Raw genomic sequence first — 27,995 nt, 5'->3', positions numbered from 1 at the left:
TCTGTCTGTTTCTGTCCAGGGAGAAAAAGTGAATTATGAGAAGTTTAAGAGCTGGCTCCTGCAGAATAAAGATGCTTTCACATTCTCCCGCTGGCTGCTGTCAGGTGGCGTGTGCGTCACGTTGACCGACGACAGCGACACACCCACCTTCTATCAAACCCTGGCAGGTGTCACACACTGTAAGTGTTACTATTCCCTCAGAATACTTCCTCAAAATACACTCTCAAATCTATGCCTGTACTCTTTGAATACTCTCTCAGTCTGGTTCCGGAAATATTTTCAACATTCATTTTCTTCATAGTGATTAAAATTATTTTTCAGAAGAGTTCTAAGCCTTGAACTAAACCAAAGAGGAAGGTACAAGACTTTTGTGTGCAGCTACAGTTGAAAAAAATTACTGTACAATATAAAATTATTGATGTACACTACCATTCAAAAGATTTTTATTGTTTTGAAGGAAGTCTCTTAAGCTCACCAAGGCTGTATTTATTTGATCAAAAATAAAAAAAAATGCAGCCATTTAATTAAAAATTACAATTTTAAATAACTGTTTTCTATTTTATTATATTTTAAAATGTAATATATTCCTGTGATTGCAAAGCTGAATTTCCAGCAGCCATTATTCCAGTCTCCAGTTTGTATTGCAAAACATTAAAATGTATTAACATAGATTAAGATAAGTTGTTTAATAGTGTAGAGACTGAATTCATTAACTCATCTGTTCTCGTTTCCATGGTAACAGCAACTTCTCTAATTGGTGGATCACAAAAGATCTTTCTTCAGAATTACGTGTAGTTTAGTTCTTAATTTGGAATTTGGCAAATGAAAATCACACTGACTTTTGCAGAAGAATATACCATCAGTCTCTGAGCTCATAATGGGCCTGTCTTGAAAAATTTGTACGTTTTGCCAATTTCTCTATGAAGTTTCTATGTATTTTTTGCTTTCGGTACCTGACTTTTGCCTTCCATACTCCCTGAATACTCTTTCTGATTTTTCTATTAGTATTCTCTGAATATGCTCTCAATGCTCTCTGGGCTGCCTTTCTGCAGAAATGGGCAGTGTTTGTCAGTTTAGAGGCATCTGTTTACAGAAATCTGTTTTAGTGACTTAAAGTCTTAGGTTATCATTTAAATTTACTAGTGACTTTGTATATCGCTGAATCTGACAGTAGTCTGCTCTTTGATAGTCTATTCTCCAGATGTTTAGGCAAGTTGCAAGTCTCGTTTTGTCCACTTCCCTCTCCCCCTGTCACACAGAAGGCATCAGCAAGTCAGTCGGCCTGCCCTCCACTGGGAGAGAGGCATCTGTGTGAGATAATGGCGAGTGACAGGCAACACTTCCCACTCAGTAAACACACATACACACCACTTGCACACACTCGGCCCTGCTGCAGCTGTCACTGCCACCCAGTTATTAAAACCAGACTGACACAGTGAAGGAAATGGCTGCATTCTCTCAGAGACCCGAGCCTGCACTGTGACAGAATATCTGAGCACTGGCTCTTCTTATGGAGACAATGATTTATTTAGGTGCTGAAGATCTCCCACCTGCTCATTCACTCAGTGCTTTTGCTGTCATGAAATCGTAATGTGGGAAGCCTGTAATGTTTTCAGTTCTGGGTGTACTGCATGACTCAGTTGACACCCAGTCACAAGTGACCATGCTGTGATAGCCATTTATTTTAGTATTTATAATAATAATATTAATACATGTAAATTTTATTTTTTATCTATTTTTAATGACCGTGTAGGTGCATTAACTGACAAATGAATTTTTAAAAGTATAAATATTTTGTCTCAATTAATAAGGAATCTAAAAAAGGGGGCATATTTCAATATTTCAAAAAAATATTCTGACAGTGTTTAAAATAAATCTAGCAACAATAGATTAACAATAATAATGTTGTTTGTATGATTTTTTTTTTACCCTTTTTTAAGATTATTTCAAAATACTATTGTTGCATTAAAGGGTTAGTTCACCCAAAAATGAAATTTCTGTCATTAATTACTCACCTTCATGTCGTTCCAAACTCGTGAGACCTTTGTTCATCTTCGGAACTCAAATTAAGATATTTCTGATGAAATCCAAGAACTCTATGACCCCTCCATAGACAGAAAGGTAGTAAAGGCATCGTTAAAATAGTCCATGTGACTGTAGTGGTTCAACCTTAACCTCTAAAATTCTCCTACGATGTTTATGTTGTAGACAGTGCAGTGCTTTCAGGTTCCAGGCACAGTATTGGCCGACGCTGTACATGTGAGCAGCATGACGCATGCGTGTGATGCTGACGCAGGAGCCAGCCAATAATGAGGCGGCATTCTGACGTACAACCCGGAAGCATGAACAGTGTAGGATAATAACAGGGAAGAGAAGAAATTGTTGAATAAAGTCATTATTTTTGTTTTGTTTTTGCGCACAAAAAGTATTCTCATCGCTTCATAAAATTAAGGTTGAACCACTGTAGTCACATGGACTATTTTAACAATGTCTTTACTACCTTTCTGGGCCTTGAAAGTGGTAATTAATTTGCTGTCTATGGAGGAGTGTGAGAGCTCTCGGATTTCATCAGAAAATATCTTAATTTGTGTTCCGAAGATGAACGAAGGTTTGGAACGACATGAGGGTGAGTAATTAATGACAGAATTTTCATTTTTGGGTGAACTAGCCCTTTAAATTGACCGGCCACTGAGGTATCTTTGTGTGTTTTTAAAAAAAAAAAAAAAAAACTGAAAAACTGACTGCATTTTTTAAAAACATTATGTACTGTATTCTTAGTCAGTATTTTTGTCTGGTGTACAATTTTGCATGGAAAATGTATCTTATTTTAAGGATGTTTGGGTATTTTTACTGGAAATTAGAAAAAAAATCTGATTCTGAAAACTGATTCGATTTGTTCAGATGTTTGAATTGATGATGCTGCCTAGGTAGGCAGTTCAGTAGGCTTTGGAACACAGCCATTAATACTGGGCAGAAGCAAGCCAATATTGACATGCCTGTTCTGTTTGTGATTTAAAACAGTTGCTATGGGTTGCTTTAAACAGCATGCACAGCAGTTTTTTTGCCTTTGCCATTAATCAATTGACTGTATACAGTCATTATTGGAAGGTTAATTTATGTGCCTTTCTGTGTATTAGTAAGACAATGATCGATTCTGTCTATAGCATATTTCTCCATTACACAATGAATGCACAAGGTTGGGCTTCGTTCTTTTCACTGTCACCAAGACAAGATACTTTTATTCTCAGATACAAGATAGAAATGAAAAAACACACACACAAAAGCAAGTGATTATGCAAATAGCTCAGTAAAATTAGAATAAGTTTTCTTTGTCAATCAAGGACAGCTTTGGCTCTCTATCTCTGGCCAATCAGAGAAGCTACCTGGGCAACGCACAGTAATCTGTGGCCCGCTCCAGATTATCCTCTTAGCTCAGTGAGAGGGCTGTGTGTGTGCTGTCGGTGTGAAGTAGTCATGATCTATGTGATCTGTTTGAGCGCGTGTGGGTTTATGGGTTCATGCACCTTCCAGAATATGCCTCACACCAGGCCATGTGCGAACAGGCAAGAGGCCTATCAGAAAGAAGAAAGTGATGACTGGATGACAGTAATCTGCAAGAAAGAAAGGGAGTTGGATTGCATACGGAGATGGAGAGTAACTGTATTTCGCCAATGTAACAGCATTTTGTGTGGAGTATGTTATGGTTCATGCCATATCTAACAGCCAGAGCCGTGACATGTGCAGTGGAATATGGTATGGTTCTTCTGTTGCCACTCTGATAGAGTCGCTCCTTTAGGTGAGTACTGGCATTTGGAGATGTGTTGACAAATAATGTGTCAAATACACACCTCCAATACATATATATTGTTCAAACGTTTGGAATTGATTAGATTTTTTTTTTTTTTTTTTTTTTATGTTTTTGAAAGAAGTATCACCCAGATTGACTTTATTTGATCAAAAATACAGTTTAAAAAAAAAAAAAAGTAATATTGTGAAATATTACTATTTAATGTATGTTTTCTATTTTAATATATTTTAAAATGTAAGTTATTCCTGTGATAGCAAAGCTGTATTTTCAGCATCATTGCTCCAGTATTCAGTGTCACTTGATCCTTCAGAAATCATTCTAATATGATGATTTGCTGCTCAGAAACATTTCTTATTGTCAATGTTGAAACAGTTGTGCTGCTTAAAATTTTTGTGAGATACATTTTTTTTTTTTTTTTTCAGGATTATTTGATGAATAGAAAGGTCAAAAGAGCAGCATTTATTTAAAAAAGAAAATTTTGAAACAAAAAGTTAATTTCTTTAAAAAATCACCCCATATATATAGTTATGTATAATTTTTTATTATTATTTTTAACAATTGTTAAATTCATTTTTAAATATTATTGCTGAATGAAATATAGTATGAAATCTCATATTCCCACTGGCATTTAAATGACAAACACTTTTCAAATATTTCACTTTGAAGTGCCATCAAAGGTAGAATCCGTCCCCAAGAGAGATGGCTAATGTTTGTGATATTAAATACAAAAGTGTAACATTGTGTCTCAGTCCATACATGTAATTGCTTTGTCATGGACTCTGTGCCTTGTTACAAGACAGCAGGAAAAGTAATGGAAACGTAGCGCAAGTAATAGGTGAAATGGGTTTTGACAGCTTGAGAGGGCCGACAGCATCGTGCTATCCTAAGAAACAACGCCTGCTCTCTTGCTATAATGCATTGCTGGACAAGAGGATATCATAGGCCACAGCAAGCTTGAAATGAACTGCACATGGTGCCTCATTTTAAGATGTGCTGTAAACATTCAGGATAAACGATGGCTGTTTGCTGATCCGTACGGTGCATAATAAGTGTTATAGATTAGTAGTCACTGTCCAATGCACAAACAATGAATAACACTCAAGCAGTTATTCAGTTTCTGAAAGCTATTCTAAACTAATTATTGTTCCAGGTAATAATAATGTTGATAATTTTTCATCACTGCTTTAAGTGGTGCACTGTAATGAAGCTTCATTCCAGAGGGAAATTTGTTGTTAAATGTTGTTTGGATGTGTGCTAAATGCATCTCAGATGTGAACTGTGTTTTAGAAATAGTGTCAAGATACATTTCTACTCCTTACCACCTCTGAAAGTCATTGTTCCTGATTCGTGGTGGGTGGGTTTGTACCCCTATAGTTCCCCAGACTGTTTTCTGTGTTTCTGGTTGCTACAGTCTTTCAGTCTTCAGCCCTCAGACAGTAGACCTGCTCTCCCAGAGCACTATGGGAAATAATGACTATCGACCCAATCCATTCAGACTCCCAATTGTCCGTAAAACCACAGAGGTTTAGCTGTGCTTGCGCAGTCTGAGATAACGGAGGAGTTTCAGGGCAATCCAGAGCCTGTTCATTAAGATGCCTTTTATTCCTGTCCGGAGAAACCCCTAGGACATACTTTTGTATGGATCGGTTTGCTTATTTATTTATTTATGGAGTGTATTCTGTGAGATGTATTGTGTTTTGAATAATAGAGAGGGGAAATGAACGTCAGGCTAAACAAAAGATCAGATTTGTATTCCTGTGTTTTGACACTTGCCTTATGTGTGATGATCAGTGTAGGAGGGACAAGACCAATCCTATTAGCCTAAGCTAGAGATTATTGCAAAGCAAGAGGAGTTGACCTAGGTCCTCTTAACAAACTGAAAGACTGGACTATATATGGCGTTACAGATGGGGTAACTTGAGTCATGCTTTCACCTAGTAGTTATGTAATTACTTGTCATAAATCTTAATCATAATGAGAGGCCTTTTACAATCTGCAACAGTTAATTTATTATGGAAATGATCCATTCAAATGTCTATTTAAAGAATAATTCACCCAAAAATGAAATTATTTATTGGGACTGAAAGTATTTTTTCACCCTCATGTCATTACAAACTTGTATGCCCTAAAAGTAGTGAATATCAACACAGTTCTTGCCACATAACAAGCTCAAGCTCAAAAAGGGACAAAATAGTGCCAAAAAACCTATAGTCTATATGACTAGAGACTAGTGTGATATATTATATACAGTCTTTTGAAACTATATGATAGCTTTATATGAGGAACATGTCAATTTACATGTGGTGTTATTCACAAAAATATCTACTTTTTGTGGCAGTGTTACTTTGGAATTTATTTATAATACAGTATCTATTAATATTTTTTAAATAGCTTTTATTTTTACATTTTCAGTTTTCATTTTAATTTTATTTTGTTTTGGTAATTTTATTTGCCTTTGTCATTTTTATTTCTGTTTAGCTTTATTTTTATTTCAGTTTTATTTTTGGTCATTTTAGTACGTAAGCTTTAAAGGGTTAGTTCACCCAAAAAATAAAATTATGTCATTAATTACTCACCCTCATGTCGTTCCAAACCCGTAAGACCTTCGTTCATCTTCGGAACACAAATTAAGATATTTTTGATGAAATCCGAGAGGTGTCTGACTCCTCCATAGACAGCAATTTAACAACCACTTTCAAGGTACAGAAAGGTAGTAAAGACATTGTTAAAATAGTCCATATGACAGCAGTGGTTCAACCTTGATTTTATGAAGTGACGAGAATACTGTTTGTTTTTGCGCGCATAAAGTATTCTTGTCGCTTCATAACATTCACATGGACTATTTTAACAATGTCTTTAGTACCTTTATGGACTTTGAAAGTGGTCGTTAAATTGCTGTCTATGGAGGAGTCAGATACCTCTCGGATTGTTTCAGATTTAGTTAAGATGATGGTGAATAAATAATGACAATTTTATTTTTTGGTAAACAGTCCCTTTAATTACACAGAAATATTGGATTGACAATTACACAAGGAGCACATGCCCAACTGATGCTTGGCACTGAACATTAAAAGAGATTATTTCACAGAGAATCTGATTTCTTGTGTTTTCTTTCTTGCAGTAGAAGAATCGGACATTATCGACTTGGAAAAGCGCTATTGGCTGCTGAAAGCCCAATCAAGGACAGGCCGCTTTGATTTGGAAACCTTTGTCCCTCTGGTCTCGCCCCCTATTCATGCATCGCTAAGTGAAGGCAAGACAGAATTCATTACAGCAATTTTAAAAGGTTCCCAAATGGATTGAGACACACAAACACTCACACATACATCCACCTGCAAGCCATGTGTTTTGAAAACATTTTCAGCACCCACGAAAGTCACGGTTCATCTTATTTTAGTAGAAGTAGGTCTTTGCTTTTGAAATTTATTGGATCATTTGTGATAAAAGATCTCCAAAGAATCCAATTACTCTTACTGGCTAATCTAAACACTGACATTTTCTCCCGTTTTCCAGGCTTGTTTCATGCTTTTGATGAGAATCGGGACAATCATATTGACTTTAAGGAGATATCGTGCGGGCTCTCAGCTTGCTGTCGGGGCCCTGTAGCAGAGAGGCAGAAGTGTAAGCGTTTCATTTTCTATCATCCTCTCTTAGTTGTTCATCTCGTTCCACGGCAGATGCAGGATTGTGTTGTGGTGATTCTTTAAACATTTTAAAAGATTTTTGGAATAAATAATATAAGGCTATTTTAGCTAGCATATTATGTATTTTAAATACACACAGTTATGTAATAAAATAATATTTCCACTACTTTTTGCACAAGTTATAATAAAAAAAATGTTATTTAAATATTATAGTTTCTCTCTGATGAATGTTTAGAAGTTCCCCATTTAAATCTCTTCTTCCTTGTCTACATCAGTTTGTTTTAAAGTGTTCGACATAGATCGGGATGGAGTTCTGTCCAGGGATGAGATTCACGAAATGGTGGTGGCGCTGCTGGAAGTGTGGAAGGATAACCGTACAGATACCCTCCCCGTAAGTACAGAGCAGCTGATTGTCTAATCAAACTAAAGCCCATAGAAAAAGCAATAAGAACATGATACGGTTTAGCTATTTAGTTAACCTTTTGTTGCTAAACAAGTTACTTCTTAGTATTATATATGTTTGTGTACATGCCTATGAGGTGATTCGTGCAAATGAGATGCAATCATGTTTTTGCAGGTATGCACTAATGTGGGATAATACATTTAAATGAAACTCAAATCAATTCATTATTGATTTGTGCATCCTGAGCTGTCATTGTGTTTCTTACATCTAATAGAGCCCTTTCGTGTCAGTTATAGATTTCATGATGATACTTCCTGATTTATGCTTCTTATGTTTCAGGAGTTTGATTCCAGCGTGTCAGACATTGTAGAGGACATACTGAAAATGCATGACACAACAAAAGTAATTAGACTTTCATTTTCGTTTTTTTGCATATAGAATTGTCATGTCACAGAAAATTTCATCTGTTGATATCAATTCCAATTGAATTTCACCATTGCTGATACAATTTTTGATGCCACAGCAAAAACTAATATGCTAACAATTTCCCTTTTAATTAAAATGTTAAATTTTCAAATAAATATTACCAAATGAAATAAAACATTGGTGTGTAAATTACATTTATTTCTCAATTAAATAAACATTACTTGAGTTAGTTTTTTTCCCCTCTGAGTTTTTCAGGTTTTTCTTTGATCCAATATTTAAGGACATTCTAATATTTGTCTTGTGTTTTACTTACAGCAAGGGCACTTAACCCTGGAGGACTATCAGATATGGAGCGTGAAAAGTGCCCTCGCCAATGAGTTCCTCAACTTGCTGTTTCAGGTAAGATCCTACCTACAGTATTTTTTGACAAAGTAACAAAAATACAAAATAGTGCCTTAATGCTTGAATAATCTGTAAGTGAATCCAGTAAATTTTGTACGTTGTTGTCTTGAATCTGACCTCAAATGGCTTGTTAATCTGTTCGTCATCAGGTGTGTCATATCGTCCTGGGCCTGCGTCCTGCAACCCCTGAAGAGGAAGGCCAGATCATTAGGTGAGAGTAGGACACAGTATTTCTTTACTCACCCTATTACTGTCTGTAACTCCGCTTCTTTTCAAAAGCGTCTCTATTGTGCACTTTCTCAGTGTTTTAAAACAAGCCTTATGAGGGCTGTATTTTATTTCACTCCACTGTGATCCTCATGATTAGACTTTGTCTGTTTATAAGGATCCGGCCTACCTCCATTGCCTCTAACATTGTTTTAGACCAGACAGAGATTGAGAACACAATTTCATTTCCAATTAGATTTTTTAGCGGTCACTATAAATACTGTACCACATCAGTGTGTCGCATTGTTTGGCTATACTGCTCAAGTTTATTATTGATATCTCATGACAGAAGGAATGCTTTGTTGGTTTATTTTGGTGCTTGTGTATAAATATAATAGTCCTTTGACTGACTGTCATCCATAATGATTTTGTGTGATGGCACAGGGGTTGGCTGGAGCGGGAAAGCAGGCATGGGCTACAGCCCAGTCAGAACTGGTTTCTGATCTCCATGCAGTGGTGGCAGCAGTGGAAAGACTATGTCAGATATGTGAGTATGCAGTATATGTCTATGCAGCCTCTACTTAACAATGAAAACGGATCATATCTTGTAAATATAATTGGACAACAGGGAAAAGTGTAAACTGATCTGACCCATTTATAGTACACATATCAAGCTGGACCTTGTTTCTCTCAGACATCAACCGGCCAAAAAGTAGCGTGATGTTTTTGTTTTAGTTTTGCATTGGCCAGTTTTCTTTTGATGATACTGACAATATAGAGCATACATGTTTTTTGATATAAAATCTATTGTGTTAAACAGGATAATAAGTCGATTGTCATAGAGCAGCCGTCGATGCAGGGCAGTGGGATGAGAAGTTCTCAGTCTGCGGCACCTATAGAGCCTGTCCTGAACAGAATTGGAATAGTTGTACGTTCTCCCAGTTCCCCAGAGGAAAAATTCCCTGACAACATCTCCAGCTCATCGGAGGCCTCAGAGAGCACTGGTAATAGTAAGTACACGCTCTGTTGTAGTTAAGAATATGATTTAAGCTGTAGCCTAGCAGTTATCACATACATTACTGTTCAAAAGTTTGAGCTCAGTAAGGTTTTTTAAGAAAACAATATTTATTTATTAGGGACAGTTATAAATATGGATATTTTTCTTACAAAAACGCATCGCTTCGCTTCAGAAGGCCTTTATTAATCCCCTGGAGCCTTATGGATTACTTTTATGATGGATGCGCTTTTTGGGGCTTCAAATTCTCAGTTACTATTCACTCCCATTATTAAGCTTGGAAGAGCCAGGATATTTTTTGATACAATTCCAATTGTCTTTGGCTGAAAGAAGAAAGTCATATACACCTAGGATGGCTTTAGTGTGAGTAAATTATGGGATAATTTTCATTTTTGGGTGAACTAACCCTTTAATAAATAATGACCTGCCAATATAAAGGCATAAATGCCGAAAAGAGGTGTTCAGCCTCCATTACAGCATGTATTTTCACTTCCTCAGGCCTGACCCCACACATCAGTTCTTCTGCCACAGACGTCTGCTTCGCTCGGCAGCAAAACGTCTCTGACAACAACAACCAATGTTTCTCCAGCGCCAATGGCCATTTGCCCAACAGCATGGCCGCACAGAGGCCCGGTGCCATAGACAACCAGCCTCTGGTGACCACCGAGCCCATGAAGGTGAGACTACGTGTGCTCAGAACATCCACTGAAACCAGGAAGCCGCTGATAATCCTTTTGCCCATCAAAATGACTGCCAAAGTGCATTTAATCAACCTGCTGGGGAAATAACACCTTCAGTTTTCTTTTATTCCATCTAATTATAGCTTTGGAGAGCTCAAAACTACATTAAAGTGCCATTTTTGAAATTAAAATCACCTAGAACAAATTAATCCTGTGATAAATGGTCTGTAACATTAGTGTTCTAGAAAATGAATGCCTTTATGTGAAGCTAAAAGCATTTTGTATGAAACTGCTTGCTTCAGTAATGTCTTGTCACAAACACATTTGCTGTTATATAATAATATAACATCCCATATTATTAGACTCTTTACTCAACACAATACATTGCAGCAGTAAAGTCAAAAAGGGACCTTTTTATTCCTGTCCGCCCCTTCATCCAACCTCCCATTCTCAGTCAATGAGAGAAGAGCAGGGTGAAGGACACTCACACCGCCTGTGATTTATACACCTAGTCGCTACAATTTGTCATTGCAAATTGCTGTCAATATGAACTCGCTTTGAGTGTGTGACTCTGTTTGGTCCAGGCACCTACGCTGACTATGGAAGGAGGGCGGCTGAAGAAGTCCCAACAGCTGTTGGCTAGCAGGGACTTTGAGACTGTGCCAGAGCCGGTATGGAGGGCACTTTATCACTGGTATGGGGCCAACCTCAGCCTCCCCCGACCGGTATGTATTCCATGTCCCATCAGAGGTGCCACCATGGGCATTTAATTTGTGCTTCAATTAATTATAATTGCTCTGGCTTTTTTGCTTTGGCACACAATGATCTTGATGATGTGACATGAGGTGTCACATGAACTGTGTCAGATATTACTAAGCCTGTTTTCTGAATACAGATTATGCTTGGCTATTTTGATCTCACACTCATTTTCTTCACTTTGCTAGCACATGATTCATATTAGATGGCCTTAAAATGGTTAACGATGGGACCAGATTGTTTAATGGCCGAATAGGCCATTCCAGGATAACATACACATTTTTAATATTAGGAGAAGATTCACCAACATGTTCTTTCTGTCAAAACGCCTTATCCCTGAAGCATGTTTTATTAGATTATGCTGGTTTTAACACTGTGAGAAACCTTTTTTACTTTGTTAATACTCTTGAAGCAATTTTTAACAAAGTTAAATGAGTTTTTAGCAAAAATAGATGATAACCTGATATAGTTTTACCATAAATTTTCTCGCCATGAAAATAGCTGGCTGGCAACTTAAAATGGTTAATAATGAAGAGATGTCATCAAATAAACATTAAAAAGATGATTTTCTGGTGACATTCTGGAGGTGATTTAAAAATAATTTACATGATGCACCATGTGAATGATGAATTGCCCTTTTAAAATAAATAACATTTTTATTAATTCTTCCCCCATAAAAATATAGTTCAGATTTCTTATTTCTGTTTTCTGACAGCATTAAAAAAAACTTGACTGAGGAATGACCATGAAAAGAGCTTTAAAATCTAAAATAATGTTCATCTGAATCTAGCCTGTGAACTTCTCATTCAGTTTGATTCAGCCATATTTGGCTTCTCTCTTAAACAAGTCCACCACTGTAGTCAAGCTTTTTTTTAATATTTGACATGCTTTTCTATACATTGCGCTTATGCTGTATCTTTTCTTTTTCCTTCAGGTCATCATGTCTACAGTCACGGCTCAACCAGAACTAGAGCTCTTCCCCCGCTACCTTCTGTTCCTGCGACAGCAACCGGCCACACGCAGCCCTCAGTCCAACATCTGGGTCAATATGGGTATGAGCAGCCTGCGAATGTTCCCTCCACATATGCCCCGAGGTAACGTAAGCCTGCAGCAAGAGAGAGGCTCCCTCCACCTCCGCCTTGACCAGTTTCTCTAATCTCCTAAAATGCACCCAGCTCGGTCTCAGCAAAACGACCCGTCTGGATTACTAAAGAGCCAAATCCTGATGCCAACACCCAGAGTCATCTTCTGAGTTCAGCCTAGAATAGAAAATAAAAATAAAGAAAAAAAGCAAACATATTCATTTTACATAAAATATATTAAAATATAATTATTATATGAAATATTTTATATTTTTTGTTAAATGGTACATTTTGCTCACACAAAACTATAGTGTAATCCATGACGGCTATAAAACCGTGTTGAATACATGCACAAAATACATCCAGATATTTAAGTTTGCGAGACTAGAAATATTGTATTTCACTCAGTCATGGCTGTCTGGCTCAGAAGACTGTTTGGTGTGGGTAAAGATGAGCGCTCTCTGGCTGATTTTCTGTAATTGTTTGCTTTGCAATCATACCAATTTTTTAATTATTTTTTGGTCTCAAATAATTGTGTCTCCTATGAAATCAGTAATTGCCATATGAATCATATGTATTTTTATTTCTTTTTTCACAAGACTGGACTAATTAAAAACATTTGGCTTGATTTTGTTTAATTTTTTTTTTTATTCAAATCACCCAGACTAATGAATTGATGAATGTTCCCTTTGAAAATGACCTTTGCCCTTTCTTGCTGCTACCTTACAACTAATCCTCAGTCTGTCAATCAGGTATTGGTGGTGTGTATGTGTTATATATTGATCTGTGTGCTCCTTGTGACTGGTTGATTTAATAGCATGCATGCTAGGGTATATGGATGGAATGAACTGGATCTTCACATTTCTAATCATTAAAATGAAACCATAAAAGTATTACTTTACTTTACTAGAGGATTTAGCATAGTAAGTTAAATTACGTTTACATTCTCCATGATATATTACAACACAGCAGGGTGGAAATGCTGTAAAAGGTTGTATTTAAATGGGTAAATGTTTTTTTTGACGGAGAATGCTAAAGGCTGCTTCGTTCCCAACACAGGAAATGTTCCTTCTCCAAACGCCCCTCTGAAGCGAGTGCTGGCATACACGGGCTGTTTCAGCAGGATGGGCACCATTAAAGACATTCATGAGTACCTGTCCCAGAGGTTACGCATCAAAGAAGAGGACATGCGCCTCTGGCTCTACAACAGTGAGGTGGGGACCTCCTTAACATATACTGAATAAAAGAACGTCAAACTCTGATCAGAGACATTCATATGCACATCTATCCTCATTATAAAAATACAGATATCACCTCACAGTTCACTGCTGTGAGGTGATATCTGTATTTTTATAATGAGGATATTTATATAATACTGTATTTTTATAATACAAATGCTTCAAAATGCAAAGCCAGTGCCTCCTCAAAAAATTGGAAGAGAAAATAATCCATATTACAAAAATAAAACATTGTAAATATTACAAAATGTGACATTAAAAAGTGTATAAATCACTCGTTTTTCTAAAGTAACACTGTCCAACAGTGAAACCAGCGGGTAAAGTTAGCTCATTGAGTTTTAACAGACTCCCTAAAGCATGCGGTGGGTTTGGTGGGGCGTAATTGAGAATGAATGGGGGAAAGTCACGTGAGAGGAGGCAATGCCTCCATCGCGCTATGATTTTATGTGATTGGATATGATTGGTTTGTGTGGTAAATCCGCCTCTTGTTTTTGTGCGTGTTCTGCGTTTGCGAATCCGTCTGAATGAACAAAATGATGGTGTTAATGGAAATACTAATTAAAAAGTAAGTAAACAAAATGAAAATGGCCTGAAAACATGATGACTGTGGGGGGTTTTAGTGAGCAATCAGCTTGGTGAAAATACATCTTCATGTCTGTGACCAGTGTTTACTGGGCTTCAAAATAAGTTGACTATTAAAAAGAACAGCTGAAAATTAATTTACAAAAAAAAAAAAAAACATATTTAAATTTTTACTGCTTTTAGTTATTTTGGAGTAAATGTTAAAAAAAATGCTTAAAAACACTAACTTGATGAGATTTATACTTGGTTTTAATAAATAGAACATTAATAACTTAATGTAAAAATACAAAGTTGAATTGTATTTTTCTTTTATATTTTTCTTTCATGTTTTTTTTCTGTGCTTCATTTTTTTCTTTTTTATGTAATGTAATGTTTATTTAACTGACAAATGTGACAACATTTAAGGCTAACTGGGACATGAATTTACATTTGATTTATTTAAAAAAAAAAAACTGAGGACTTTGCCTCCTCATTTCAGAAAACCACTGCATGCCACTGATTCAGTGGTAGGTGGTATTACGGTGAGGGACATTCTAATTCTAGACAGCATTTGATTGGACAAAAATGTATAGTGCAGGATGAGTCATCAATATTTTTGGTCCATTTTTCTGGATAAGAGACTGTAAATTTGAAATCTGTGAAATGTTAATTCCATCAGTGATTAGGGGTAGTATGCACACTAACGTTCAAAAGAAGGCCACTTAGATTTTTAATGTTTTTTTTAAAGAAGTCTCTTATGCTCACCAGTGCTGAATTAATTTATTTTCCAAACAAATTCATGATGATATAATTCATGATACATACATTTATACTGTATACTAATCTTGTTTTATATTGTCTTTTTATCAGAATTACCTCACTCTCCTGGACGATGAAGATCACACTTTAGAAAGTTTGAAAATTCAAGACGAACAGCACTTAGTCATTGAGGGTATGTCTGTGACATTTATCTGTCTTAATTAAATTTTTATCTCATTTCACATTTGCTGAGCAGTGTGGATTAAATTGCAAAGCGTACATGACCGTACTGATGGAAAAGGGAAAACTTATTAAGATATCTTTCCCTTTCTCCAGTTCGAAACAAAGATATGAGCTGGCCAGAGGAAATGTCTTTCATTGCAAACAGCAGCAAAATCGACAGACACAAAGGTAATGTCAGAGTTCTTGGAAAGTGTTGGAAAAATCTATGCAAATTGGAGGCTGGCCAAACAATCTACAAATGCCAGAATGTTTATCTGAGTGTGACCTTAGCTAGATGGCACTATAATACAATTCTTTAGTCCGGTTTCTTGTATCAAAGCACATATCAAGTAGATTATTAACACAGGAACAAAAGCAGCAAGAGTCCAAGAAGTAATTACATAACAAAGCAATATAAAAGCCATATCAAGACCGACATCAGCTTTGACATTTAAAGACTCAGTGTTGGCGTCGAACTCTATGAAATACTGAGTAATTGAACTTCATGGAGATAGTACTCAAGTGGTTGTGCCTGTGAAGTCCAAACCTTCAGTCTCTCTTATAAATTAGTATAAATTTCTTTTGCAGTTCCTACTGAGAAAGGTGCCACAGGTTTGAGTAACCTGGGTAACACATGCTTCATGAACTCCAGTATTCAGTGTGTAAGCAATACCAAGCCCCTCACTGAGTACTTCATCTCAGGGCGACACCTTTATGAGCTTAACAGGTAAGAAAACACTGTTTTGCGGGCGAAATCCATCCAATCATTTCAACAGGAATCCATATATATATGGGAGTTTCACATGAGGGCGAAAAAGTTCCCTATGGAGATTTTGCTTGTGTTTGAGTTGGTGACGCCATGTTGACCAACAAAAAAAGTTTTTTGATTTGAAAGTGACTTCTGTGTGACAATGGACCACTTTTGCCCACAAAATTCCACTAATGTGATGCACCCTTATACTTAAAGGAAAAGCTAAAAGTAGGAAACTTTTGTATGGTTCACAATCATCTGTCATACCTCTTGACCAATGAGCTGTCTTGCCTTGACAGAACCAATCCGATAGGAATGCGTGGTCACATGGCCAAATGCTATGGTGATTTGGTACAGGAACTCTGGAGCGGCACCCAGAAGAACGTTGCACCTCTAAAACTCAGGGTGGGTTGTTAACATCTCTGAAATTATGAGCATCAAACCCAAATGTTTACGTTTAAAAATTCTTATGCCATTTTTTTAAAAACTTTTTTGTAGTGGACGATAGCAAAGTATGCTCCAAGATTCAACGGCTTCCAGCAGCAAGACTCCCAGGAGCTCTTGGCCTTCCTCTTGGATGGGCTTCACGAAGACTTGAATCGCGTGCATGAGAAGCCGTATGTGGAGCTCAAGGATAGTGATGGACGGCCAGATCATGAAGTGGCCACAGAGGTCAGTGTCAAAACTCCTGTTTTTCAGCCCCTGCCAGGCTCAACACATCAGCTCAGCACTCCTAAACAAACCTAAATGGGCTGATGATGCACTAATGAAAAGCTGTTTCTTCACCCTGAGGACATCTGCGTGTTTCTCTTTCACAGGCCTGGGAAAACCATTTGCGGAGAAATCGTTCAATTGTGGTGGACCTCTTCCATGGGCAGCTCAGGTCCCAGGTGAAGTGCAAGACCTGTGGCCACATCAGCGCCCGCTTCGATCCCTTTAACTTCCTATCGCTGCCTCTGCCCATGGACAGCTCCATGCACTTAGAAATCACAGGTGAAGTCAAGAAGAGAGAAAACAAACACTTTAAAATCCATCAGCCAGATACGCCAGTCTCACATAAGTTTTTTTGATTTGCAGTTATCAAACTTGACGGCTCTACTCCTGTGCGGTACGGGCTCCGTCTCAACATGGATGAGAAATACATGGGCCTGAAGAAACAGCTAAGTGAGCTGTGCAGCCTGAAACCTGAGCAGATCCTACTGGCTGAGGTTCACACGTCCAACATCAAGGTTAGCTCAACTCACCACATCAGACACTGTTGTTGATACAATCCAAGTGGCCTGGCTTTTAAATAAATGCTTCTCTTTGATCTAGAACTTTCCTCAGGACAACCAGAAGGTGCGACACTCTGTGAACTGCTTCCTCTGTGCATTTGAAATCCCTGTGCCTGGCTCACCCACCTCACTCACCTCTCCAGTGCAAACAGGTAACAAGAAATGATTTCTTCTTTCTCTCTGTCCTTAAAAGAGAAGTTTTGCTTTATCATATTTGCCATTGACCCATATATATATACTACAGATGCAAAAGTAGCTAAACGCCACCTCATTTAGAAATGAGATAACGATATTGAGCGAATGCTCTCTGCACATAGTATAAGTTAAATCTTAAATAAGTTAAAGGGTTAGTTCACCCAAAAATGAAAATAATGTCATTTATTATTCACCCTCATGTCATTCCACACCCGTAAGACCTTTATTCATCTTCGGAACACAAATTAAGATATTTTTGATTAAATCTGATGGCTCAGTGAGGCCTGCATTCAAAGCAATGACATTTCCTCTCTCAAGATCCATAAAGGTACTCAAAACATGTTTAAAACAGTTCATGTGAGTTCAGTGGTTGTACCTTAATATTATAAAGCGACGAGAATTTTGTCAGCAAAAAGCCTCTAAGTCCACAGAACCAATCAGAAGACGTGAATCGAATCATATGATTTCAAGATGAATCACGGTGTGCGTGTAAAGAAAATCGTTACAGTGGCAATGACAGGCTTTCGCAAGTAGCATGTTAACACGACAGTGCTTCGTGTGCTACTGTAACTTTGACAGAAATGGACATAATCTACATTAAAGAACAGTTGTAATATGACATGGACATGGCAGCCATTTGCATCACAGCTCCCCCTACTGTGTGGATCAGTTTCTTCATTGTTACATTTTGAATTCTGCTTTTATCATTTGCAATGTTTCCAGTTGCATCTTTAGTGATTTTGCAACTGTTTACTATGTCATGTTGTCCAAAGAAAGCACACATGGACTCAAGTTTGTTAAATACCAATGAATTGATAAAAGTGACATTTTTGAAAATAAGGCATTTCAATAACTGACTAATAACCTTTTCACCGCCATTAAAGTAAAATTACTGAACCTGAACATAGGACCATGTTAAAAAATACAAAAAAAAATACAAACAGACGTCTTCATATATAATTTTTTTTTGTTTTTGGTTTTTTTTTGTTTTTTTATTTTAGAAAAAGCACCTATAGCCAACGGGACAGCAGGAAACAATCACATTGGAAAGTCTGGCCTGATTCCCAATGGCATGCCCAGCACAGTGGTCCCCTGCACCCCTGAGAAGCCCCTTGCCAATGGTATCCCTAATGGTCATGCTGTACTGGTCCAAGACAGCCCCTTCATTGGCTACATCATTGCCATGCACAGAAAGATGGTGAGCATTCACTTCATATTCACTGTTGAACTTAAAGCGTTAGTTCACCCAAAAAAAAGAAAAAATTGCCATCAATTACTCAATTTCATGTCGTTCCAAACCTATAAGTCTTTCGTTCATCTTCGCAAACACAAATGAAGATATTTTAATTAGAGATTGACCGATATATCGATTTACCGATATTTTCCCCGATATTTAAGTATTTTACCATAATCGGATATTGGTTTTGTAATATCGGATTTACCGATAAACGCCACCATCTTGTGGGTGTTTTGAGAATTGCACGCAGGATCGCCATTACAGCGCATCTGAGAGGACGAGACAACGGCGTGCACAGGTAAAGTATACTTACCTGCTTTGCTGTAATTAGTAAAATTTATTTAACATAACAGCCATTAATGCACAAATTAGATGTGTTACATAAATGCCTGAAATGTAGCTAGTTTATGCAGCTTGTCTCTAAGAAATAGCTCACGGAGTCACGCAAGATAATCCGTCAAGTCTTGTCCCAATAAACATGTAACTTTGCATGAATTAAATAACACAGCCATGAATGAGCACATGTTGGAAATAAAAGCGCTGAATTTAATTCTCTCTCTGTTGTCTATGCTCATCATTAGTCTCCTGAAGTCGTCTGCATTTTGCTGTTCACTCAGCGGGTTGATGCTCAGTAAATGCTCCAGCACGGCCACCTCATGTAACTTTTAACAAGATTCACTTGTTTAAAACACCGTAATTATATAAACATTTACTATATAACCATTAATTTGCTAATAAACATCCGAGTAAACACAACTCTATGGAAATTAATTATTTATTATCTCCACGAACGATCGCAGTTTGAGTATAGTTCTGTGTAAATGCATAGGTAAACAGCGCTTTGTCAGCAGATATTTCATAATCTAGAACGACAAAAACATTATAATTCTGATATAACATACCAGTTGAGAAATGCAATAAAATACGATGTTTTGTTTGTTATATTCCAGTATTCCAGAGAATATTCAGTTATTTAATATTATCCAGTGAATTATTCTTCACTCTTTAGCCTATTAAACAGCTTATAAATCTACTAAAACTGTAGTTTAAAATGAAGTATTACATTTCTGCAAAGTTGATATGACTCCTGTCTTTAATTTATTTTCTTCATTTGAAAACATTAGACATTCTACATTTATTTTGCTTATTGTTAACATTAGTGTCGCTGCTGATGCTTTTTATAAATAAACTTATTTTTGTAAAATGAAGATTAAAGCTGAAGATTAAAATTAACATCAAGAACTAATTTTCAACAAAAACAGTTTAGTAACAGTGCACTTTTTTATTTTTTGCGCTTTCAGACCCCTCTATTTATTGGTGTATAAATAAGATTTGTTTTGTTTTCTATGAAAGGAGGGAGTGATTGTTATAAATAAAATGGTTTGTTCAGTTCAGTGGTGTTGTAATCGTGTCAAAAACAGAAGTATAACAGTAAATAAATATCGGTTCTGCATGTCGGTTATCGGGCACATAAACACACAAATTATCGTTATCGGTTCTAAAAAAATCAATATCGGTCGATCACTAATTTTAATTAAATCTGAGAGATTTCTGTCCCCCCCATTAACAGTCCACGCAAATACCACTACCGCTTTATATGATTTAATTTAGGCTTTTTTCCACATATAAACATTCATCAGCGCACACATCAGTTATGGTAAACGGAAGCTCAAATATGTTTGCTTGAGGTGCGAGAACCAATGAGATTCATTTTCGTGTGTTACGTAGCATGTTTGATCTTCCACAATAACCAATGGGGTTTGTTATCGTGCATCAAGCAAGTACAGTTAAGCTTCTGTTTATGTTGCCTGAATAATGTTTATATGTTGATAAAAGCCTCAAAATGTTTATCATATAAAGCGACCAAGTCTCTTCAGAAAATTCGGACTAAACCGCTCAATTCATATGGATTAGTTTTACGATCTCTTTATGAACTTTTTGAAGTGTCAAAGTGGTAGTTGCATGGACTGTCAATGGAGGGACAGAAATCTCTCAGATTTCATTAAAATATCTTCATTTGTGTTTCGAAGATGAACGAAAGTCTTACAGATTTGGAACGACATGAGGGTAAGTAACTGATGACAATTTTTTTCATTTTTGGGTAAACTAACCCTTTAACATGATGGTCGTAAGCATCCTAAGTGTCCGGTTTTTCTCCTCAGATGCGGACGGAGCTGTATTTCCTGTCCTCTCAGAAAAACAGGCCCAGTCTGTTTGGTATGCCGCTTATTGTGCCGTGCACTGTGCATACGAGTAAAAAGGACCTGTATGATGCTGTGTGGATCCAGGTGTCCAGACTTGCCAGCCCTCTGCCCCCACAGGAAGCCAGCAACCACGCTCAAGACTGGTCAGTGGCATCTGCAGCTCACAGCGATCATGTTGATGATCAGTTTGGATGTTTGTCAAACCAGTCAAAAGTTTGGGGTCATCAAGATTTTTTTCATGTTTTTCAAAAAGAAGTCTCTAATGCTCACCAAGGCCCCTGTGTACATCTGTAAGGTAGAGTTCCTTTGCTCTGTTATGTGACACGTTATGCTCTCTTCCAGTGATGACAGTATGGGCTACCAATACCCCTTCACTCTGCGGGTGGTGCAGAAAGATGGTAATTCCTGTGCCTGGTGTCCCTGGTACAGGTAAGGCATTTAAGTTCAGCGGTTGTGCATGCACATATCTTACACTGCAGTGTGGGTTGGCGTGACTGACAAGGGTTGTTCGTGACTTTGCCAGGTTCTGCAGAGGCTGCACAGTGGACTGTAACGAAGACAGAGCATCTTTGGGGAATGCCTACATTGCTGTAGATTGGGACCCCACCGCCCTGCACCTTCGCTACCAGACCTCTCAGGAAAGAGTGAGTGCTTTAAAGATGTTCAAAGCAGCATATTCAGTACTTCAGTCAGTGGTTTGTTGCTGTTTGATAGCTCTATACTGCATCCAGTCTGACGCTGCACTGCAGGACTTGATGTTCACATAATGATTACCCTGCCAGTGCTGTCATTCCCTGTGAAGAGATTTGCTTCCATCTCACATCACAGCGGAGAAATCCATTAAAATCACATTGTATGATTAATTGTTTTCTGGGTCTGCTGCCTCTATTTTACCTCAAGCAAGAGCTCCTGATAAGCCATGAACTGCTAATTATTATCTATCATTTACTACTTGCAAAAGACACCTTCTAAATTCATAAGCTACTGCAGAGTCATAGTAAATCAGTTGTTTAAAATTTGGAGATGACAAAATGAAATCCCATGGTTTTTGCACCACTTTTATGGTGCATTACAGACCAGAACTGACCTTTTTTTTAACTTACGTCTACAAATAAAAAGAAATGCCTTCAAATGCAATTGCATTCTGGTTGTATAATTATAAATCTATTAAATAAGTCCAGAGCTCTTAGTGTTTTTGAATAGTAATCATTTTGTTACTGTATCTGTCAAGTAATTAATGGCTATTGTTTATGTGCACCAGATAGTGGAAGAGCATCCCAGTGTTGAGCAAAGTCGTCGTGCTCAGGCAGAGCCCATCAGTCTGGACAGTTGTCTGAAAGCCTTCACCAGTGAAGAAGAGTTAGGGGAGGATGAACTCTATTACTGCTCCAAGTGTAAGACCCACCGCCTGGCCACCAAGAAGCTGGACCTCTGGAGGCTGCCCCCCGTACTGGTCAGAAACCCAAAAGATTTCTGTTTCCTCTTTCTCTGAATTTTTTTTTTTTTAAACAAGCTAATTTGATCTGATAAATTATAATAATACCATTTCTTTTGATCTTAAGACGTGAAATTTAACATGCTGTGTAACATAAAAGTAATTTTTTTTTTTTTTTTTTTTTTGTCTTAAATTGCAGTATTTTGTTCTTTAGTATCATGTAAGGCCATATTGAAATTTCAGAGTGGTTTTATTACAAAAACTTGAGTTACATCATTGCAAGGTCCTCTTTGTAACATTTGGTATTTTGGTTACAACATTTTTTTCTATGTCCAATTTCAGATTGTTCATTTGAAACGCTTCCAGTTTGTCAATGGTCGGTGGATTAAGTCTCAGAAGATTGTGAAGTTTCCACGCGAGAGCTTTGACCCCAGTGCGTTCCTGGCCCCGCGGGAGGTAGCTCAGAGCATGGGCAGCTTGCAGAGCCTCCAGAGCGAATGCCTAGTGGAGGAGCTCCAGAGGCTGGAGAGAGGAGACTCCTCTGTGTCCTCCATCTCCACTACTACTGTGGCCAGTCCTCCCACCTCTGGCAGAGGTCTGTCTCTCTTCTCTATTTGCAGACCTTTTAATTCAACACTACGTGAGATTCTCTAACCATTGCATTGTTGTTTCAGGCACCCCATGCTCCATCAGGAGGGTGGGCAGCCCATTGAGCAGAAACAGCAGCCCTGGCGGCAGCCCCAGGAATACGGGACGGAAACAGGGGCGTCTACGTCTTCCCCAGCTGGGCAGTAGACATCGACTCTGCAACAGCAAAGAAAACCTGGATGCCTGTAGCAAGGAGAGTGAGACAGAGCCAGAACATGGCACAGTGACTGACGGGGAGAATCAGATGCCATCTGATACAAATGCGCAAGACACATGGTCACTGGACGCCTCAAGCAACGACTGCGATGTCATTATGGTGAATGGACTGGGACAAGACAGCAGTCAGAGTAATGGACACTCAGAGGTCAGCGCAGACCTGGACACCCCTCACCAAAGAAATGACATCTTCCTGGAGCCCCTGTACAATTTATATGCAATCTCAGTAAGTGATTCTCATCTAGATGTTTCATTTTGTAATGATTCCTTTTGTAAACAGCCTCTCTCTGACATCTTGATTATTGTTTTTCTTTCAGTGCCATTCAGGAATAATGGGAGGGGGACACTATGTGACTTATGCTAAAAACCCCAATGAAAAATGGTACTGTTACAATGACAGCAGCTGCAAGGTAAGATCCCAACTCTGTTTATTCTTTGACATCTCAGACGTTTCCCATTATTTGACACTCTTGCTGCACAGAGTATATATTTCTGCAAAGATGGAAAATTCTTGACAATGAAATATACACTGTTCCAAATTATTATGCAAGTGACATGTCAGTAGGATTTCAGTACTTCAGTACAATAAACATTCAGATTTTAGTTTTTCTAAGAAAGGGTTTGTTTATTTATCCATGTCTTTTTAGATAACTGGTATCAATCTCAGACAAAATAATTTGCCAAGGTCTACTTAGGTAAATGGAAACTTTTTCTCAGAATTGTGAGTTTATATCTCACAATTCTGACTTAATATCACGCAATTCTGACTTTATAACTCGCAATTCTGACTTTATAACACGCAATTGCAACTATATATCAAGCAAATTCTGACTTTATAACTCGCAACGGCGAGTTTATATCATGCAGTTCTGAGAAAAAAAGTCAGAATTGTGAGATGTAAACTCGCAATTGCAAGAAAAAGTCAGAATTGTGAGATAAAAAGTCGCAATTATCTTTTTTTTTTTTTTTTTTTTAATTCAGTGGCGGAAACAAGCTTCCAAACAAAGGTACCAATACTTAAGTGTTGATACTAAAATAAACTAATTGGGCACTACAGCCTGCAGTATCTGTCATAGCAATTACTAGGGCTGGGTAAAAATATATCGATTTCTCAATTTTAATCAATTCTCATTTTTACATCCGATATTGATTCTTAAATCGATCTATAAAAAGATGAATGAATAGAACATTGTAGCACTCCTCGCATCCAATAAATGGCAATAAGCTTTGTGCTTTGTTACTTTTGATATGAAACAAAGTCTCAGATTTCAAATTCTGTCCATTTTATTACGAAATTCAAAAAATAACCGTTTTGGCGCTGTTTAATGTGGCGTGACAGATTCAAGAGAGGCGGCAACGCGAAGCGCGCGTGAACTGACCATCTCCTTCACTTTAATACCAGTTACAGCGTGAAATAAACATGAATGAACCAAAGGTATGTTGAAAGATAAAGTACAACTTGCCGAAATCCGTATCCTGTCTCATGAAATAGCTCAATCAGTGTTTCAACCGCGAAAGACGTCAATAAAACAGCTTGAAAGCAATGTCACGTAACGTCACATTCACCTCAGAAAAAACATTCAGTGACCATAACTCGTTAGTCAGCTATAAAACTGAACTCTAGAGAGGAGCATTTTGCTAAATATATGTACCATGTTACATATTCATTATAATTTTTAATGTTCTTTTGTTTAATGTAATGTATAATTTAATGTATGCTTGAATAAATCCGTCATGTTTTTATAACAGCCACCATTTAAATAATGTTTCAAAAAATGAATTGTAGTAGAAATATAATTACATAATTGTAAAGTTAGTATTTTAACTTTATTATTATAAAAACTTCCTTAACTTCCACTAATTTAAGTGTTTATATACAGATCAGTTAATTTTAACCTTCAATATTATAGTAATGTAGAACTGATTCCCATGTATTGTTTACAGCATTAGTTGAGATTTTTTTCCTAGAGAAAATTTGCCATGTACTGTTCCCATATCCAAAATAATCGATATTAAATCGAATCGAATTTAATCAAAATCAAATCAAATTTTGAAATTCGTGTCAATACCCAGCCCTAGCAATTACCAACTGAATTTGGTATCTCCACACTGACTGGCAGGTGCTTTCAAAAGCTCAACGTTGTTTGAATTTAATTAAATCGAAATAATTATATGAAATGTTTTTGTAAGACTATTTAAAATTAAATTAAATGAAAATAGTGTGTTCAATATAAGTACTGTGGTATCAACATTGGATTTATATTCCTGAAATTTCCCTTGCATCGGTGTCGACTACTGAAAGTTTGATAATGTCTGGTTTCGTGACAACACTACAAGTAGTATTATGCAACACTTAAAACAAAATGTTTCTTGTCACCTCCTCAGGAAGTTCACTCGGACGAAATTGACACAGATTCAGCTTACATCCTGTTCTATGAGCAACAGGGAGTGGACTACTCACAGTTTCTGCCAAAAACAGAGGGCAAAAAGATGGCAGACACCACTAGCATGGACGAAGACTTTGAATCTGACTACAAGAAGTACTGTGTGCTGCAGTGATGCCATGCTCTTCCACATTAAAGACACTAGGGGGGGGGGGGGGGTCTGTCAGTACACCAGTGCAATGAGAACTGAAACACCAGAGCCGCCCCAGAGGACCATCGTTTGTGAAAGCACAAAATATCAGTTAGCCGACAGGCACAACACCACCGCTGACTGCGCTTTCCGAATAGAGGTACCTGACACTTCAGATACATGAGGGAGAGTGCGAATGAGTGAATCACAGAGAACTGTAGCGATCATGTGATTGTTGCCAAGCAAACAAATAACTGTAAGCCAATCCCTTGATATCACCATTACCAAACAGACAAAACTGCTCTTTCACATGCCAACCCACACAGGTGAATCCAAAAATCACATAAGAGCTGTAGTGCTAAATTCCCGACAGAACAGATTCTTTTAATTAGGAAACTGATGGTGAAGATGGTAAATTATAGAGCTCCAGAGGTTTCTCTAAAGGTTTTGTTGGCTTAGTTTTGTCATAGTTGATTTTTTTTCAACAGTGATTTCCATACACTACCTCACATCTTTTGCAATTTATTGGCCAACTGTTCATAGAAAATCAGTGTTACAGTATTATATCATCTGACAGCATTTGAAATTAATTTATGGACAAAATTCACTTTCCAAAAAAGAAAAATCTACCAGAATAATAGAATATCCTCCCACCCCTCCGCTGCCAAATTATACATATGCTTTTTCGTTTTCAAGTTTTAAACGTTATTTAAGCGGATTATTTTCAGACTTGATTTTTTTAGAAGAGTAAATGTATCTTTTTTTTTTTTTAATTTTTGTATAAATTTATTTTTATCAATGTGAATTTTTTTTTTTTTTTTTTTTTATGCAGTAGTTCACTTTGTCTAAATACATCCGCTTACTGCTTAGCAGTCTGATCAAACCACGTCCTCTCAACAGTAGCACAGCTTTTTACGTTTTCCTGTAACCACTGTATTTTTTTTTTTTTTTTTTTTTGCTTCTCAAAATACTGTTGACCGCAGAGACTAAAAACTGCAACCAGATATACATATCTGATTAATGTTTTCTCACGTGTCCAAGCCAAAGTGTTCTAATGGTCATATAATGTACATTATCTGTGGAAAGCATTGAATACTGTTAGACAAGAGCAAATAAGGTCTGTTGTGTGAACAGTATTAGCACTGAAGAATATTTCACAACCCTTGCTTTTAGAGAACAGCATTCTCACTAAACTGCTGAACGTTCTGGACGTCTGTGTATTTAGTAGCATTTCTTTAGTGACTCTTGATAAGAGAGCCCAACTTAATAACCACTGTGAAAAGATTGAATGGCTCTTATTTTTCAGCAACTCATCAACTGAATGAGCTCCTCCTGTGAGGGGACATTAAACCCTTGGAAATCATCGGGAATCATTCGCCCGCACCCATTTTGCTGCTGTACTTTTAAGATTTCCATGGATATTCTAAATGTTAGCCATCAAAGAAAGGGTTATCCCTGTCAGAAAAAGAAATGTTTGTGAAATAAACACTGTAAGGCAGTTATTAATCACCATAATGAATAATGCAAATATGATATATGGACTGTAAACAGTTTTTAGGTATTTTAATGTTGAAAGAAAAATAGATATCAGACATCCAAAATCAAATATCATCACTCTTCTCAAATTAAAATTGGCTGTTTGGTGAATTACAATTACAGTAACCACAAACATGCTTTAAACGTTCACTTTTTTTTTTGGATACAGGGATAATTTATTAAAATGGCAAAATTATCTCTTTTCAAGTAGTGCAATCAACTACTGATGTGTGTCTTTGTCTGTCGTTAGTCCTAATTTTGTTAAATTAATTTTGATGAACTGCTAGAGATGTATTAATTTAATGAACTTTATTTTGTAAAGTGTTGTTTAAAGAATAAAATTGACATTGCACTGACAAATGTACATAAATGTTTTGTAAATACGCCAATGAAAATGAACTGTACAAATGTACTTGTAGTTGTATATGGAGTGATACTGTTGATCTGTAACAATTATTCAAGAAACAAATTAAATGCAGCCAAATGCGAGCTTTTGTCTTCTGTGTTTATTTAACTGGCGAATGATGCGAGGTGTTTCCTTCAACAGCAAAGAGGAAACCGCACACCTCCCTCTGTTGGGCTGTATAGCGTCCAGTGCCATCAGTCAGACCTACTTCCTTGAATTCAAGCCACATTTGACATTTAAACTACCTAACCTTTAATAGGACCCTTCCACTCACTTGACAGAATATTTTCCTATAGAATATTTCCCTTGAATGAAA

General features: G+C 37.1%; 1 protein-coding gene across 2 annotated transcripts in view; it reads left to right on the top strand.

Moving 5' to 3' along the window:
- The window catches only part of usp32 (ubiquitin specific peptidase 32), a 47,289-nt gene extending 19,527 nt beyond the window's left edge, over positions 1-27,762 (top strand). The window contains exons 5-34 of one of the 2 annotated variants that reach the window (XM_051862318.1): positions 20-179; positions 6,930-7,061; positions 7,322-7,429; positions 7,728-7,843; positions 8,195-8,257; positions 8,597-8,680; positions 8,833-8,894; positions 9,335-9,437; positions 9,711-9,900; positions 10,404-10,582; positions 11,170-11,310; positions 12,276-12,393; positions 13,483-13,637; positions 15,093-15,174; positions 15,318-15,392; positions 15,792-15,930; positions 16,254-16,359; positions 16,453-16,626; positions 16,773-16,947; positions 17,032-17,183; positions 17,269-17,380; positions 18,425-18,621; positions 20,823-21,007; positions 21,207-21,293; positions 21,388-21,508; positions 22,126-22,317; positions 22,642-22,894; positions 22,974-23,389; positions 23,481-23,573; positions 25,549-27,762. In XM_051862318.1, the coding sequence (XP_051718278.1) occupies positions 20-179; positions 6,930-7,061; positions 7,322-7,429; positions 7,728-7,843; positions 8,195-8,257; positions 8,597-8,680; positions 8,833-8,894; positions 9,335-9,437; positions 9,711-9,900; positions 10,404-10,582; positions 11,170-11,310; positions 12,276-12,393; positions 13,483-13,637; positions 15,093-15,174; positions 15,318-15,392; positions 15,792-15,930; positions 16,254-16,359; positions 16,453-16,626; positions 16,773-16,947; positions 17,032-17,183; positions 17,269-17,380; positions 18,425-18,621; positions 20,823-21,007; positions 21,207-21,293; positions 21,388-21,508; positions 22,126-22,317; positions 22,642-22,894; positions 22,974-23,389; positions 23,481-23,573; positions 25,549-25,722 (4,344 nt within the window). In that variant the 3' untranslated portion in view covers positions 25,723-27,762. Of the gene's footprint in view, positions 1-19; positions 180-6,929; positions 7,062-7,321; positions 7,430-7,727; positions 7,844-8,194; positions 8,258-8,596; positions 8,681-8,832; positions 8,895-9,334; positions 9,438-9,710; positions 9,901-10,403; positions 10,583-11,169; positions 11,311-12,275; positions 12,436-13,482; positions 13,638-15,092; positions 15,175-15,317; positions 15,393-15,791; positions 15,931-16,253; positions 16,360-16,452; positions 16,627-16,772; positions 16,948-17,031; positions 17,184-17,268; positions 17,381-18,424; positions 18,622-20,822; positions 21,008-21,206; positions 21,294-21,387; positions 21,509-22,125; positions 22,318-22,641; positions 22,895-22,973; positions 23,390-23,480; positions 23,574-25,548 lie in introns of both variants that reach the window. The other variant, XM_051862317.1, reaches the window with a different exon arrangement.
- Positions 27,763-27,995: the final 233 nt, after the last annotated feature.

Source organism: Ctenopharyngodon idella, chromosome 15, assembly GCF_019924925.1.
Source record: "Ctenopharyngodon idella isolate HZGC_01 chromosome 15, HZGC01, whole genome shotgun sequence".
In the NCBI taxonomy this organism is placed as follows: Eukaryota; Metazoa; Chordata; class Actinopteri; order Cypriniformes; family Xenocyprididae; genus Ctenopharyngodon; species Ctenopharyngodon idella.
This window is presented reverse-complemented; position numbering and strand designations above follow the sequence as displayed.